This window comes from Rissa tridactyla, chromosome 2 (assembly GCF_028500815.1).
Source record: "Rissa tridactyla isolate bRisTri1 chromosome 2, bRisTri1.patW.cur.20221130, whole genome shotgun sequence".
NCBI lineage: Eukaryota > Metazoa > Chordata > Aves > Charadriiformes > Laridae > Rissa > Rissa tridactyla.
This window is the reverse complement of record NC_071467.1, coordinates 25,390,201-25,407,770: the sequence shown is the minus strand read 5'-3', so window position 1 is coordinate 25,407,770 and position 17,570 is coordinate 25,390,201. Positions and strand designations below refer to the sequence as shown.

Sequence of the window (17,570 nt, the reverse complement as noted above, 5' to 3'; positions counted from 1 at the left end):
CTTAAATGCTTTCCAAGATGTGAAATCTAGGTGTTTATCAAAAGCAAAACCCAACCATTTTATTTATCTGATTCCTGCCAGCAGGAATATCAAGACCAAATGATGATGAGTTTTTATTAACATTAATAGGTTTATAAAGGATTAATCTATCTAGATATGTTCAAGTTTTTACGTAGTTTAAATATGGAGATGAGGTGATCCAGTAGGTCTGAAATCAGAAGAACAGATGCTTTTGTTAAAGAAAACAAAAGTAAAATCCACCACCTCTCCTCTGCTGGACACCAAACCATGGTATTGGGGTATGACTATGTTAGATATCAAGTGGCCTAATTACCCTTAAAGTTTTGCAAAATGAACTCAGGCTTTGCTGGATGACAGCATTTTCAGAGAGAGGGTGGGTTTGAAGCAGCAGAAGCTGCCATCATTCCCAGGTATTACCAGGAAATGCCAGAGGTGCACCGTGCTCGCCTGTGGGTACCGGTGTTGCAAAGGTGAATGCTGATTCCAAGTCAGGGTTGCTTTGTAATCTCCCTAGCTGGTTTTATGTGATGCTTTTCTTTCTTTTCTTTTTGAAGGGACAGGGCATGTTAAATGCAAGTCAGATTTATTATTTTTTTTAGTAATATCCTTTTCCTTTAGAAAGAATAGCCACAAAGCCGTGTTTGTTCAGACTCAGTGGAAAAAAAAAAAAAAATCTTCCTTGCCCACCAATACCAGATTTTTTTCTCCAGAACTACATCCTCTTCACCCTGTTTTTAGCTAAACCCAGGACTGCTTCTCTCCATCTTCATCTGTTATACACAGAGTCTGCCAGTAATTTTTTTTTCTATTTTGTTTAGTTAACTTTTGCTCAGGTCTTGCCATAGGGCCAGCAGCCTTTCCAGTTTTTTGTTATCTCTGCATAAAAGGGGCTTAATTTTACTTTACTTGGAAATTATTTTGCTGTACTCTTTCACGCTTTATTAAGCAATTTATTATGTAGAAATACTTAATACATGGCATGTTTTGCATGCATGTAAACTTTAATCAGGTATATCCCAGGATGCTTAGTGTCTGCTGCAAACTTTTTCTATGCAAGTTCATCTGGTAGCCTTAGGAATATACAGTACTGTGATATTGCCTTGTGCCTTTGTATTGGTAACGCTTAGGGTCCATTTCCCTTTTTGTGGCAATCATTTGGCCAGTCGTCCATTCACTACAGGTCCTGGTATCGTCTGAACAGTTGCTGGCTCTGCTTGCCTGTGCCAAAATATCTTAATTTGGGTAGTTGGGTTTACCTTTGTAATCTTGGCATTGTAGTTTGAGCATAAAAATGGCAAGGTGACTTCAAGGTTTGTTTTTGGGGCTAGCTGGGGTAAATTTTGTACCTGCAAGCATTCGTTCATGTGGGGTGTGTAAGCGTGCGTGCATCTCAGCAGGTTGTCAGAAGCTTTATTCACAGTTGTGGTGGAGTGTCAGGAATAAGCGTCTGAAAGAAATGTGATTGCTACTTATATTGAAGAAACAAACATAGTTTTAGGGGTTTCTTTTGTTGAGCATCTGGGAAATAACAAGGAGAGTGAAATCAATACAGGTAGTGATGAAACTTGAATTACTGCAGTTCAGAGTACATGACATGTTAGTACTAAGACATAATCTTGCCAGAAGACACAGGTGAATGGATTCATTTAAAGTGAGCAGAACTGTTTGTTTCTACTCAGTTGTTGAATGTAGGGGTTTTTCTGAACATTAATACATGAAATTGTCATTTTTATTTTTTTTTTTTCCCGGTGTGGTGTTTATGTTATGTGTTTTGGAAAGTCTCCTGGTTAGCATGCTGGATATATCCCCAAACACTCAAAGAAATATTAAACATAAACAGCAAATTGTCGCAGTTTAAAAGTGGGGGTGAGGGGAGCCTCTTTTTTTTACAGGGACAAAGGGAAAGAAAAAATATAAGAGCTGAATTTATAAGTCTATGTGAGTTTATCCCACTCGGGGATGATTATGTGGCACAAGAGATTTTGAGTACCTGGGTAACTCTGTTATTTCAAAGGTGAGCAATGGGTCACCCAACCTGCAAAGCTGATGAGGAGAAGGGGCACCGACATTTGTGTGAGGTTCAGCCATAAACAACTGGGAGCAATAATTTCCTAAACTGTTGCCACCTAATAAACAGATCTGGCTACGCTCTGAAGCAGCTCCCGTAAGACCTCTGTAACAGATTTTTAGTATTTTCTTTTCAAATAAATGTTTATACGTATCTACTCTGTGGGTTATTTTATTGATTACAATATAACTTGTTTTTGTTGAGAAGGATTTATTCATCTAAACAAATAGAGCTGAATAATCTCTCCCATTTTACCTAATCTATATCCTTACAAAGTAGATTTCTCCCTTCCTCCTCACCACATCTCCTCCAGGAATTAAGTGGGGTTTTTTTCCGGTTTAGAAGTCTTAAAAGTCCCCCAAATTTTTTTAAATTTTTGTTTAAACGTATAAAAATGTGTCTGCTATTGTAAGTAGGCTTATAGGTGAAGATTTTCACGTATTCTGGGCATGGTTCTGGGCAACCAGTTCTGGGTAGCCCTGGCTGAGCAGTGGGGTTGGATAAGATGACCTCCAGAGGTCTCTGCCATCCTCAACCATTCTGCGATTCTATTATTAATATATGGCTAAATAGTATTAAAATTTGTAACAGCCGATGTGAAGAATGTCTGTAATCTGGTTTGAAAGCTTCAACTCTAGCCCTTCTTCATAGGATAACATGTAGGTAAAGATACTATTTAGCTTTAGAGGGTAACATGTAATAAAGGTATGATTTAGCTTTAGAGATTTCCTTGAGAAACTGAATTCTCTGGCATTTCACTGATAACGTCAGAGTTTAGTAACTGAGGCAAACAAACAAATATCATATTCATAAGAATATTGAAGAAGCCTCTAGATGGCTATTTTATGTATTTTGAAAACACCTCTGGAGTAGCGACTGAAACGTGAGAATTACAAAGTAGAACTGTAATAAAGGGTTGCAGATATATTATTTTAGCTTACAGATTTACTGCAGAAGATGGTGAGTACTGGAGAGCAGCTTATTCAGAGTTTTACCCTAATATTTCAATGCCCAGTTCTAACCTTATTTTAGGATTTAGGACATGTATACCAGTTGATTTCTGATCATTATCATGGTATCAGAATGGTTCTCAAGTGTTCACAGAATCACAGAGTGGTAGGGGTTGGAGGGGACCTTTGGAGATCATCTAGTCTAACCCCCCCTGCCAAAGGATGTTCACCCGGAGCAGGTTGGACAGGAACTCATCTAGGAGGCTTTTCACTGAGTCTGTCCTCTTGAAACAAAGCGTACTTTTATTCCCCTTCTTTTTTTTCCTGTCTGCAAAACAGAGAGTGTTTTTATTCCCTTTTTACAAGTGGGAAATGAAGGCAATGAATGATTTAATATCGGGAGTATTTGTGAATTTGTGCATACATCTAGATCCTGATTTCTCTGTTTTCCCACACATGTTTTTTCCCGCTTTATCTGGCTTTGTATGCAACTTCACTTTAAAAATGTTGACTTCAGCTGCAGCTGTGATACTGAGTACTTCTGCAAGTCAGATCCAAAGATCTCAACAGAAGCAACAGAAAATGAGAAATATGTAAACAGTGGCCAAATGTGAAAAAACATTGAAGGAACTTGTTAAGGAATTTGTCCCATTACCTTCTAGTGATCCTGCGACGTCAGATGTGGAATCACTCACTCCAGTTAGCTCTGCACACAGCGGTGGTAGAAGGAGCCTCTGGAAGGGAAATAATTGCTTTAAATAGTCATGAACCTGTCTGCAGCTTTCTGAGAAGAAAGGAGAAGTCACTCCATATTGCACTGTGAATGTCAGAGGAACCTTGTGATTATTATTTTTTTTTCCCTATTTTTATTTCCATAAGGCATATCTGTTCCTTAATGGAAGACACTGAAGCCTTACATATAGTGGTGCATATTTTTTTCTTTTTCTTTGTGTAATTTGTGTAAAGTTATTTGTTGGATTTTTATATTTTTTTCCTCTTTTGTCTACAGGTAGTAGTGGAAATTTTGAGTGTAATGAGAACAAATGCACGTGCATTTTTTTAATGGTCTCACTGTCTTATTTTTCCTGAAGTCTCTCATATTACTGCTCTTCAAAGAAATCTCCAGTCTGATGTTGAAATAGTTGAAGTAGTGAATTTTAATTTCATTACTTGTCACAGGATAAAAAATGCACTTCTTATGAACTGTTCACTTGCTGGCTTTTTATTGCTTTTTTTTTCATGATAAAGCAGTGAAGGAAGTGTGGTATCGGAGCATGTACTAGTGTCATGTTAAAGCATGGCAGTGATCTAAAGAGAGGTGACACAGAATAGCTTTCCAGACATGTAGAATGCTAACAGTCAGTTATACTGATTACTATAAAAACACTTGCTGTATTTTATTGAAAGGTTTATTTAAAAATAGTAAATATATCCTTTTTGAGAGTCTGTTGGGGATAGTAGTGACTATTCTTTTTAATAATTGTGTAATAGCGATGATAACTTACGGAGCTAAGTTGTTAACATTGTGGTTTTATTTTTCTTTTCACAGCCCACATACTGGGTGGCAGAGTTACCACCCTGATGTGCCCCGCATTCCCACTGCTTGCATCTCGGTGGAAGATGCTGAAATGATGTCACGAATGTCTTTACGAGGAACTAAAATCGTTGTGCACCTGAAGATGGGGGCTAAGACCTATCCAGACTCTCCTTCCTTTAACACTGTGGCAGAGATAGTTGGAAGCAAGTACCCGGAGCAGGTGAGTGAGAATATACAAAAGGAAAATTACTTTGTTCTTTAAAAATATGAAAAAACAAACCTGAAGAAATCCCTCAAATGAGTAACTCTTATTCGCCTACCTTTCTACTTTTCAGACATCTCAGCTTTTCAGTCTATTTCAGGTAGCAGATTTGAAACCTCCAGACTCATTTCTAACATGTTCTAAATAACTAATAGTAAGCTAAGGTTGCCGTAATGATTTGTGCTTGGGGTTTGCGTATTGTTCTGTTAATAGTCTTCAGGTGGTTTCTTGATCAGGCAAATAAGCCAGGTTCTGCTGTCCAGAAATAAAATTGTTTGCCTAAGTTTTTCTTCAAATGTAAAAGTGAATGCAGGGTGTCAGTTTAACTGTTTTGAAGATGGTTTTTCTTGTGCAAATCATTGCTGCGTTTAGCAGGAGTTGTGCGTGTGTGTTAGTTTGGAGGAATAAACCATTGGCACTAAAAAGTATCTGCAAATTCTGTTTTAACACTTGTTAATCCTAAATTGTTTGTTTCCATTTTAAGACTTTTTTTCTTGCTTTCTCTTTTCTTCCAACTTCTTAGCCAAAAATCATACAAACTAAAATTGTGGTGCAGAAGGATTTGTGCCTGGTATGAAGTCTTCTATGTCAGCTTACAACATGGAATGATTTTTCTGGCAGTATAGTGTATTGTGAAAATGCTGATGCAGCCTCAATTGCAGCAGCACTAGAAATTGCTACTAGAGTACATCTGCTGAGCCACGATTCTTTTTTAAATATTGTAGTTTTCTAACTTCAATGAAAAATACGAATTACTATCTCTGACATTTAAACCAGGCATAGCTCTTAAAAGATTTTCTGAAATGGTAGTTCTGTAGCTCCGGCTTGTGATGTCTAGAGACCCTCAGCGTTAGCACGAATGTACAGTTTCAGAAGCTTATCACTGGGCAGGGAAAAAGTAACTACCCTTATAGTTGACTGGTTTACATACCATTGCCTGTGAGTCTAACTTCATGAAACACGTATTTACCAAGTTAAAGACAATGCCCCAACTTCTAAATTAGGGTACAGTTAATTTAATTTTACGTCATCTGAATTTTTAGCCATACTTCTAACCAGCTTATAGGCTATCTTTCCTGAATTATGTTACGTGTATTTCAAAATTTGACATTTCATTTCAGGTTATGAAGTGTCCAAATGTACCTTCAAAGTTGTGTTAAGGTGCTTGCCTGTACTTGATTTTCTCTTTGCTGTCCTGCTCTGTTTCTTTAAGTAATGAAATGGATTGGGAGCTAGCTCTTCACTTCTTCCACTGAGAAGCTCAGTTTTTTGAAAACACTGGGTAAAGACTTATTTACAAGCCCCCTGCTGATGTTAATGGGAGTGGTAGTGGACACACTTTCAAAATGTAACCAAGAAACAGGAAAATAAAACAAGTGAATGTTTAGGTTTTTTAGTCCTCAGTTCCTCTTGGATCCTTAATGGGTGCTTCACCACGCTCATTCCATTGCGTTACTCTGGTAAAAATGGGAACCATCTAGCTATTTAGGCAATAAAATACATTGCAGACCCAAACTCTTACAATGCCTTTCAAGCCAAAGTGTTTCTAAATGCAGTACAAATCCAGGGGAATAGAAAGGTACCATTTCCATGCGCCAAAATTTCAATTTAAGTTTTGAATTGAAACAAAAGCAAATCTGGATCTCTGAACTCTGGGTGAGAAATCAGCAGCGGGTGGTATCGCTCTTACAAAGGTCTAAAGCAAAACAGTTTGAAATTAGGCTGAAGCCTGTGAAACTTAACCAGTCACAGGTATTGCAGCAAATTATAACTTAAAAAACTAGAACTTAATTGAAAATGAGGGTCACTGTAGGATACTGAAGAAATCTGGTGAGAAGTGGTACAGCTCTAGATGTAACTGCATGTTAAACATGTTTGTGTTCATCTGTATATTGACCAGAATTTAATATACTGCTTGACTTATAAATAATTCATTAATTCCTCCTGTGAGATTTTAGCATATTTATTAAAAATAATCACCAAGAACTGAACTAATATTTGTCTGAAAATTTTATCTGTTACAAGCAATGTTGAATATTATTATTAAAATCCTTTAAAGGCGAAAACGATTTACTGTTTTTTCTTAATTTTTTTTTTCTTTATTTGAGCACTCTTGTAGCATGTCCAGTTCAGTTCCTCCTTTTTCAGTCATTTTTCCAAGTGTTTTGTGTAGATTCTTGCATATAGCAATGGATGGAGGAAAAAAATAAAACTAGAATAATGTTAAGGGAAACAGAAGAAAATGTAGTTTAAATACTTCTGACATATTTTCCTAACAGTTTGTTGTATTTTAGACTTAGTGTTCTTAAAGTCTTTTAATACGTGCTTTGTTTTGCTGTTGCAAGAAATGTTTGATATCATCCAAATTGATACTCAGAATTGTCAAACTTGCAAACCTTTGTTTAGGCACCTGTGCTTGACTTCAACACTTTTACGTTTCTGCATAACTTAAAGCAGCAAAAGAACTGTAATTATTGCTTTGTGAAGCATCAAGCTCTCAGGGATGCATTCCTCTTCAGGAGCAATGATGTGACATGGGTGCAGATGTCCTGTTGCTTTTTGAGGCAGCTCTGCACCCAAGGCACGCAGGTGCTTTTGAAAAGTCTAACCCACTGATACTTCAAGTTTTCTGTTCTGCTTTATCCTTTCTGTTTGGCCAGCCAATAGCAGTAAGCAAATGCTTTAGCATCAATTGCTCCAACTAAGAAAAATGTGCTTTGAAACCTACTGTAAGTCGCGACTTTGCAGTGCCAAGTTTTCAGGTGGTGTAGAAAGCATCTGAACAGAAAAAGGAAATGGATTTTGTCATGCTGTCAGTAAAGTTCAGTGTCTCACCGGTGTCTCTGTTCTGTTTATCTTTGTATTATTCCTTCTAAGTTAGGGAAGGGCTGCTCTCCCTAGACAGGACGCTTGCTAATGTCAGAGCAGGCATGACCGTGCATGTTGAGCAGAGACATCCACCATCCTCTGTCAGTCCCGAGGTCCTTGTTTAGTGCTGTCTGAGGCCTAAGTACCTGTAGGTACCCAAAGGAGGCAAGCTTATACCTATAAGATAATAAGTTCGAGATCAAGCTTTTCTTCATATAAACAGATTGGAAGCAGTGGGCCCAAACGTGCTATGGCTTGATGTGCTGGCAGTGTTTCTAAGCTTCGGATCCCATTTTCACGGTGCTTGGGACAGCAGCGAGAGTGGAAAACCTGTGCGTTGTGGGACTTAACGTATTTAAGCCTGTATGACTGCTGACAGTTGAGCCAAAGAGTTTGTGAAATGAGAAAGGTATGGTAGCAGAACCTGCCCAGGTCCAGGCTATTGCTGGTTAGAGACATTTGCATTCCATTCCTGACTTTTAGCTTGGAGACGTTTTTGAAGCACGCTGTTGAACCTGGGACCGTGCCGTTAGCATCCTTTTGTACTGTATTGTGTATTGGTGAGATGTTTTATTTAAACTATGTAAGCTGACACTGGAGACTGACTGACTGAGAAATTCACAAGTTAACTAATGTGGTTTTCATTTGAAATTCAGGCAGAGCTGGCAGTAAAACATGTTTGCCTTCTCATTTTAATACAGATGTAACATGATTGGTCTTAAAGCGCAGAAGCAACCGTTCCCATCTCTGGGGAAACACTATAAATAGCGTCTGTTTCTTGTTAGTCTGGCTTCAACGTACCTAATGTGCCAAACACGGAACCACAAAATACTTGATTAACTGAAAAGGTATCAAAGTGGATGAAGATATAACTCTTCTATAATCCTGACTTTCAACCTCTTTCCGTGCTGTATATTTCTTGCTGTGCAGGGCTTTTTTACTTATCTCACAGTTACTAAGTGATGGGAAAACTGTTTCCTAAGTATCCTACAAAGTACATAAATTTAATGGTTGCTCATTATTTTGTGATCTAGCATAAATACTGTAGAGCAGAAACAGGGGAGTTCATAAGTGGCTTTTTTGGAATCCTGAAGATCTGTTCCAGGAATTCACTCTATACAGCTTTTTTGCCTCCTGTTTTTATGGAGTGCCATATCTACAAAATGTTCCATTTGAAAAGTGACTCTATTTCGAACACCACAGGCATAAAAGACCATTGAATAATGTGCTGTAGCTGTGAGCCAAGTTTGGACACCACTTTGAAAGTAGCAGTGCTAGGAATGACCTGAGAAACAGACATTCTAAGGTAATAGATTGTGAAGTTCTTTACAGATCTGTGACTGATGTAACAGAACCTGTTCTACAAAGGAAATCGCAGCTTATTTACTTTTTCATTCTTCTTCCTTTCCCTATTTCAAAAATCAGCCCTCTTTCAGAATTTGTGATACTGGGCAAAGCTCCAGGGAACAAGAGAACATTAAAATTGTCCAGGCTTCTGAGCCTGTTAGGCATTCATGCACATAAGGGAAGAAATAATTTGTAGACCAAAAAAAAAAACCCAACCCCAGGAAAAAAAAAAAAAAAAGACTTCTCTGAAGATGTGTAATACTCAGTACAATGTTGTTTTATGGCCTGGCATCAGTTCTACATATGTTAACAAAATGTCTATCCATTAGCCCTTTGATGTGGCTTCCAGATATCCCTATGCTCAAACTAAATCATGCATACAATAGGGCTTTGAGTAGAAATGTTTTAAGAGTCTGGTGCCATCACGTTATGGCTCCATTATCACATTTTCTCCATGTGGATTGTTTTGCTATTCATTCCAAAATGTTGAAGGATTTGTAAGTGCACTTCTGTGAGCCTCTCTTCTGTGACTGTAAGCTGATGCCTGTCCCTGCTAGAATTTAAGAGAATTTAAAAGAATTTAAGAGATGATTATGGAGATCGGGTTTTGAGAGTGCCAGCCCATTACTTCATGATAGCGAACTGATGTGAAAGAAGAAGAGAAGTGGTGAAAAAGAAAGAAGAGAAAGGGTGAAGAAAGAACACTGGCATTGTTAGGAAATATATTTTCTTTGAAGTTTTTATATAAATGTTTGCTGAAAGAAGTAGTACCCTCTCTGTGGGTGTTTGTTTTATTAGTAACAGGACTTTGTACTATTAATTTGGGGGGTTGTTTTTTATAGTGTGCCTTGTGGGATTGGCAATATTGCCATCAGTTGTTCTTAAACAGAGCTCTTGTCATGATGAAAACAATCAAATTAACATGAAACTGATATGGAGGAAAATTTTTCTTTGTAACTTAACCATTTTACATTTTTTTTTCTTTTTTTTTAACTCCTAGAAGGCCTACCAAATTTTAAGACTGAAGTGCATGCTAAATTTTGTGGCGTAGAGCTTGGCAAATCTTCTAAAACTTGAATTGCCCATTTGAAACCCAAGAGCTGATTGAAAGCATCTAATTCTGCTAGGAGAACTTGGTAACAGTTTGCCTTCTAACTCAGAATGACTGATGCCCCCTGAAGTAGGCATGTTTTTTGGAAACCTCAGTATCTGGGTATGCAACAAATACATCTTAAAAGTCATTTGTATATACATGGTTGATGTCGTTAAGGGGTAACAGTTAAAAAGCATTGTAGTACTTTTGTGTCTGAAATATTGATGGAACAAGGGAATGTGTATATATGGAAGAAGGACTCAAAACAACTTACATATTTTTAAAAATGATTTTGCTGGAAGGCATCAGGTCAGGTTCAGCAGTGTAATGTGACCTTTATAATGTTCAGATATTTTCAAACTGACTAGACCAGATCTATAAATGGGCAGCTGAGAGTGGGGGAGAGGGCTGGGGTGGTAGCAGGCTCTGCTGATCTTGGAGACACCGGAAGTTGGTGTGTCTCTCAGCTTGGTGATGCCGGAGCAGAACCAAGGGATGTGCTCTACTGGGTGGGGGCAAGCCAGCAGCTCTTTGAAAGGGTCTTCCTCTTGCCAACTGAGGCACAGTAGCTGCCAGTGCTATTGCGATATGAAGGAAAAACATATTAGCTTTACTTACCGTTGGCGCCTGGTCTCCTCTCCATGTGCTAACTCAACTCACTGGCATGCAACTGGTGATATCCTAGGTTACTGCAGCACCAGGGGGACAGTGACAAGGAATGAGGACATCTAGGTGTTTGGAGGAACTGAGTGCTGCTGTCACCCTGATAGACATGTTCCATTTGGATTCTCTTGATGTGAGCTCAAGACAGGGTGCTTTCTGCCTTTCACCCGAGCTTGGGCATAGATATCACCATATACATGTCAGCTGGCTGTCTACCCCAGCCTCTTCCTCTGTTTGAATCCGGTCTGGTGTCAGCCCAAAGCTACTTGCTAGACCTTTGCTCTATGTGCTACTCTTTGGAGCATTTGGTTGGATTTTAACTTCTCTGCTTCTTAAACTGCAACCAACTGAATTGTGAAACTAGAAGTTAAAAAGAAACACTTAACGGTGCTTGTTCTATTGGTCAGCAAATGTATCTGAGCACATAGTTTTGTAGTCCTTTTGATGATGTGAGTATAAGCAGATACACTGTAATATTTTTTTTCTTCCCACCCATTCCTTTGTCTCTACTCCCACACAGCAGTTTAAAGAATTACTGTGGGATTTTATTTTGGTAATAATTTACAAACACACATAGGGTTTACAGAATGGTTGTGAAAGCTTTTTCTCTCCACATTGAAAAAGTTATCTTCTAAAATTACACTGGATCCTTATTGCATTCTAATACGCAAGAGTATCTAAAGGGTAGTCCTGGGTTTGACAGATGTGGTACTTGCCTGAAGCATGAAGTAAGAAACCACAATATTGAGGAGGAAGAAGGAAAGAAACTGTATCGTAGTTTTCGTTATGAATAAGCAGGCGCCAGACACGCTAGTGCCAAGTGCCAAGGGTTAGTTTCAAAACAACTATTCACTACAGAAGTAGTCTGATAGCTGTAGTAGTATGTTTGTGTTTGTTAGGTGCGGACTATATGCTTGACCTTGTACGGCAGAAGGAGGACTACCAAGATAGTTCTTGTCCTAGTGAGTCTGCAGTCCAGAAGATGAGTACAGTGCTGTAAAAATACATCAGTACATCTTTTCCATGTAAGTCTGATGGAAAACTGCGTGTCTAAGAGTGTGTGGGCTGGATCTAGAAAGCTGTTGGACACAGATTCAGAGGTTCTCACACACGGAACCAAAGTGGAGGAAGACCTGATAGTGAAATTTTAGATGGCGGACAGAGCTAACATGGAGTGGAGGGATAACGCTAAAAGCAGTGAAATCTAAAATGTTCGGGCTGGGGCCCAGGTGAAAGGGGGAAAGAACTTGGTTGGCTCAGTCACACTGAAATATTGAGGGTAGAGATGTTATGCTAAGAAACATGTTGTTGCACCAGCTGAGAGAGATGGTTTCGCAAGGATGTAGCGGGGTTTCTAGCAGAGTTCATAGTTTCAGTGGGAAGAGAGACAGTATTCTTGAGAAACACTGAAGCGGCTGCCGAATGGTGGGTAAACTCGTTAGGGTTTCACGCATCACATTGCTGCTTTGTGAGAACAAGGAGTGGGGAGAGACAGTGAAAACAATAAGCTGACCACATTTGGTGTGAGAGTATTAGTTTCAAGACTTTGGTTGCTTTTTTAGTCCGTGCTTCAAAATGCTGATAGCAATTTGTTCTTGGTTTTTTTATACCATTTTTATATAGCTTTTGATACAGTTTCATTTGCCTAGAAGGAGTCCTGTAGGCTTCTGAGACCTGAAAGGCCTTGCACTTTGCCACTATAGCTTTACTGTAAATGTAGTTCACAGTGATGCAAAAGTTTTTATTACGGTTTGGCAAAGCAAAATACACGGTAAGGCATATTATACCAGTAAAATTTGTCCAGAATGATTGTTAATAAAATGTTAAAGATCTTGTGAGGCTGGCAGGCATAAATCTCAATTAGATCAAAGAATGAATTTTGTTTATAGAGTTTCTCAAGTATTATCAGTACTTATACCAACAATATATCATGATGTAATATGTAATTTATCTAGGACTTCATTGTGCACAAATGTAATTTTAATTCATTGTAACAGGTAAATGGAAATTTTGGTCAAATTCCTGATTTACATGGTTGACTTTTTTCAACAGCACTTGTTAGAAAAGTAAACTGGTTTATGTGTTTAGGACTGAGATTCCATTTCTTCTTTAATGAGGTTGCAAAGAAAAAAAAAGGGGTGTATTACAGGGTCTTTAACAGAAAATGTATTTTGCACCACAGGCTCTGTAGTTTTGCCTCTTTATACATGCTGAAAAGTATGTTCCTCACAGTCTGCATTTGCTTTTCCCACTAGTTTTTATTCTGTCACTTATTTAATAAACTGGTTTACAAATTTGAACAAAAATAAACTAAAATGTGTATTCTTCTGGTAGTTACATAGTCCCTTGACATCTGATTTCTATCACAGTGTTCGAATTTACAACCATCATTGTGAAATACTAGTCTCAAGAACAGTGTACAATGTCCTGTTATAAGTTACTCAGAAAAAATCCCTGTGTCCCATTTAATCTAATCATATGTACATTAGTCCATTCTCCACCCTATATATGATAATATGATGTAAGATGAAATAGTCTGTAAAGCATACTGCTTCAGAAATTGCACAAAAGTGGTGTTTTTTCCTAGAGTGCATATAAGCAAATAGAAGTAGGATTTTCCTTGTGTTTTAAATATTTCAGCTCAGCAGGGAAGAATATTAATGCTGTCTCAGTACTTCTGCATCACTTAAAATTCTGGGCTTTATTTTTCAATAGTGTTTATGATCTGGTGATCATTGCGTTTAGTTTCTGCTTTCAGTGATGTCAACTGGACAAAGATTTTTCTCCTCTCTGTGTGCCAAATTTAATGTGCTGCTTATGGGAGAAGGTATTTCATGAAATAATATTCCTTCACTCTAATGGCATTTGTTGCTGTAAGATACATGTATATATATGTATGTATGTACGTATATATGATAGTTTTAGGACACCTTCTTCTGTGGTATGCTGCTCGGCAGAGTAGAGCATATTCTACCATTCCAAATGGGAAATGTCTGTCATCCAGCTTCTTGCCAGGAGAATGATTACTGAGCTCTAAAACATGATGTCCTCCCTCCTCTTCTTTCCCCTTTCAAATAATCAGGAAGAGGACCTGAGATCACATTATTCTTTGTGAAGGAAAGGAAAAACAAGATCTTGGACTGTTGACAAGTATGTTCCTCTGTCTTATCTTGCAAGCAGATAATACAGCTCGTGGTCTGTTCTGCTTGTATGATTTTGTTTCTTGGCATTATAAACCTGAAGTCAGGGATGTCTTGGATTTATGTTCTCCACTTCTGCCTGAAGCCCACTGACCTCAGTTTATATGCTAAAGTGCTCCAGGGATCTGTTCACTTAGCTGGAATTAATGTTCAGATGATACTTCATTTGACTGTCTCTTAACACGTTCTGCAAGTTGTTCTGCAAGTCTTTCTGGAAGACTGCAGCTCTTCTACTGTGCATATAAATAGGCTATAGTTAATAAGCCTATTTATAGCAACCCCGCGTCTGATGATTTTTTTTCTCATTCATTAGAGTTTCCAACCTTCAAATAAGTTCGACAAAATAATTGGATTGCAGTCTTACCCACTAAGTGTGGTGCATTTACTTTTTCATTGATTAATTTAGTAGTTTAATTTAAAATTGCCTAGACAAATCTAAATGCTGACTTTCAGGAAAGAGATACAGCTAAGTTTAAAGACATATAAATAAGGTGACTTTGAAAGATTGGTTACATTTAAAAAAAAATCCTAAGAATAATACTCTAAATTACATGAAAATATATAAGCTTTTTATTCTTTTATTTGTGGACTTCGTTACACACACAGTTTCCTGCCTGAGATCAATATAACAGCCCTCCCTGCCCTGCAAAATACCCAGCAAGCCTTTCAGAATACTTGAGATTATTTGTTGCACGAAGGCAGCAATGGCTAACACTCAGATTACTTCCATTTTCATTTATCTGTAACAGGTTTTTCTGTGAATTAAGAAAAACTTGGGGCATGTTCACAGTCATGCGTCAGTGTGACCTTTGAATCTGGTGGTGACTGGACCAGGATGAGGGAATGAAGAATGTGATTGCAAGTGTTGCCAAGGTCACAAAGTACTAAATACTCTAGAGGAGAGAACAACGAATCAGAATAATATTGGCAAATTCATAGAATCTTCAACGCTCATCCAGATGAAATGTGACTTGCTGGTTTTTAGGAAGCAGAAATCGAATGTACAATGTGCCCCAGCCCGGTGGCTCATACAAGGTCCTTGCCGTATTCACTCAGAAACAGTTGTAAGGTACTTAGGATTTAGCAGGTGTGGTACAAATTATGGCATAAAAGTAACGAGATTACATCCTGCCCCGTGAGCAAGCATGTTTTAGACAGATCCACAAGTTGGAGTGTTGAAGAGTCACACTTGAAGAATGTGTTTCTACAGAGGCAAGCGGAGGCATCTAGAAAAACTTTCGTGAGTGCAAAAAGCTCAAGCTGCTGAGAGAGCATCTGACTGTTCAGCATGCTGCAGTTGCTCCAGTTTGTTTCAAAAGCCTCTGCACTAAAAAGTTGGCTTTGTTTTTCTAATTATCTGTCTAGCACATTTAAAGCTCTTTTAGGGACCTTTCATCATAGGATTCTACATCACAAAGCACAAATATTAGCTATTTAAGATCCAGCCAATAATATATAGATTGAAAAATACATAACTTGCGTGTCTGTCAAATTAAATCACTTGCTGCTAAATTCAGTTTTGCTAAAAGAATTCAAGTTTGTGTTAAAAGCACAAAGAAATCTCAGGTTTTTGTTTTGTTTTTTTTTTTTTTTCTAATGGATACTTTTCCCTAATTGGGAAAGGCTGTGTATGTTTAAATGAAAAAAACAACAAAAAATTCCAACCAAACTTTTCCCTCTTTAACTGAGAATCATTTAATGGATTTAATTAAGATGATCTTCGAAAGCCAGTAAGAAGTTGAAGAAAAAGCCATCTAGCTTGCAGTAATTTTAGCTGTTTAAATCAAGTGACGCTGAAACTGTTTAAATTGCTGTAAATACAGTTTTAGTGGTTTGAAAGAATCTTCTTTGTAACTGCATTTTCATTTAAATGTAATGTGCCTGGGAAGATCATGGAACTGATCCTCCTAGAAGCTATGCTAAGGCACATGGAGGACAGGAAAGTGATTCGAGACAGCCAGCACGGGTTCAACAAGGGCAAGTGCTCCTGACCATCCTCGTGGCCGCCTGTGGTGGAGTCACTACATCAGTGGACAAAGGAAAAGCATGTAACTCAAAGCCTCCATCTCTTGTGGTGTAGAATAAGAGAGATATTTGTCCCACTCTTCCTTGGTGAATCAGCTGCAGTTATAAACTCTATCAGATGATAATCCACAGAAATTATTTATCTGAAACGATTAGCATAATGCTGCGCAATTGCTCTGAAGCTGACCTAATGAATTAGTAATTAAGAAACCTTACTTTATCTAAGGTTGTCTAGACGGTCCTGTGAAGAACTTCCTTTTTTTCAGAGCTCTCTTCATTTTTTGTGCAGTGTCTCAGGTTTAATAAAACCTTTGCCTCTAGAAGAAAATAAAATGATTTTCTGGTACAGGTTTAGGAAATATGCATCCTTAAAGATTTTCTTCTGCAGGTGAAATTGGAATTGGTTGGATGTATGTATCAGTACATAAGATCAATATTTTAAAAAGTGATAAATTTAAAATGTTTATCACAATCTTTGAACCTTGGAAAAGGGATCTGAAAGTAACTAGCCTTTTTACAGTCTTTGTTTTAATGCTTTTTGAAAATAAGAAGAACAAAGGAAAACGGTAGCATAGGTAGATATCAAAATTGACACATAGATATCAAAATTGTCACGTGCATAGTAAATGTGAGGAAAATATTTATTTGTGATGAATAAAAACACTCTGTAAGTAGCTTACCTATCATAATCTTTTAAAAAAGAAATTAAATGTGAATTCAGGCCACCATAATGTGACCTGCTGTTTCAGTCTTGGACCTGGAGGTGCAATCTTCACCACTGGAACAATACCCACGCAACAGGTAATGCACTGCAGTGCTAAGTTTGTGTTGGTGGGGATGCCAAATTTCTCACTCCCTCCCCCTTGCGTCCTATCACTGTAAACCAGCAGCCTTCCCCCAGATGTAATCCCCACCATCTGGCTTACTGCAGTGCCTTTTTGAAGTGGTGTGGATAGTCTTTCCCCCTTCTCCCATTTGTTTGAAATTAAGTGCAGGAAGAGTTGTTTAGCTGTGTGCTACACCCAGATTCTCGCACCATGGCCTGCAGAGTACCAAAGCATGGAAAACTTTTTGGTGGTCGACACAATGAGTCAGCTGGTGGCAGGCTGCAGTTTTGGGAAGAGGAAGGAAGTGCTGTGCGGGTCTTGAGTCCGTGACCTGTGTGGCTCTTTGGCTCAGACAAAAATGGGCAGTCATTTTGTGGGCCAGGAGCATGTTTTTGAGTGAAGAGCTGAATGGAAATACCCATTTTGATTTTTTTCTGTAACCCTTACCTATTTGTGCTCCTGCTCTGCTGTTCTCCTGCTGAGTGCCTGAACTGGAGGTGAACACGCCTTCCCCAGCATTGCTGGTTTGGGCTGGGGTGAGCTGACTGTGCAAGGGCAAGTCCTGAGGAAAACTGAAGGCAGTTGGAGGTTGGGGTTTGCTACTGATTGTTTCTAAAGAGATTTTTCCTCTTCAGTTGACCACTTGATGTAATCCATGCAGTGCTGCCCATGTGAAGCACGTTTATTTCAATTACAAATTTGAAGTAAT

At 38.3% G+C, this 17,570-nt stretch overlaps 1 protein-coding gene across 4 annotated transcripts in view; it reads left to right on the top strand.

The window, feature by feature from the left end:
* The window catches only part of CPQ (carboxypeptidase Q), a 162,091-nt gene that overhangs the window by 55,074 nt on the left and 89,447 nt on the right, over positions 1–17,570 (top strand). For all 4 annotated transcript variants that reach the window (XM_054192637.1, XM_054192638.1, XM_054192635.1 and 1 more), the window contains one exon: positions 4,589–4,796. In XM_054192637.1, the coding sequence (XP_054048612.1) occupies positions 4,589–4,796 (208 nt within the window). The remainder of the gene's footprint in view (positions 1–4,588; positions 4,797–17,570) is intronic.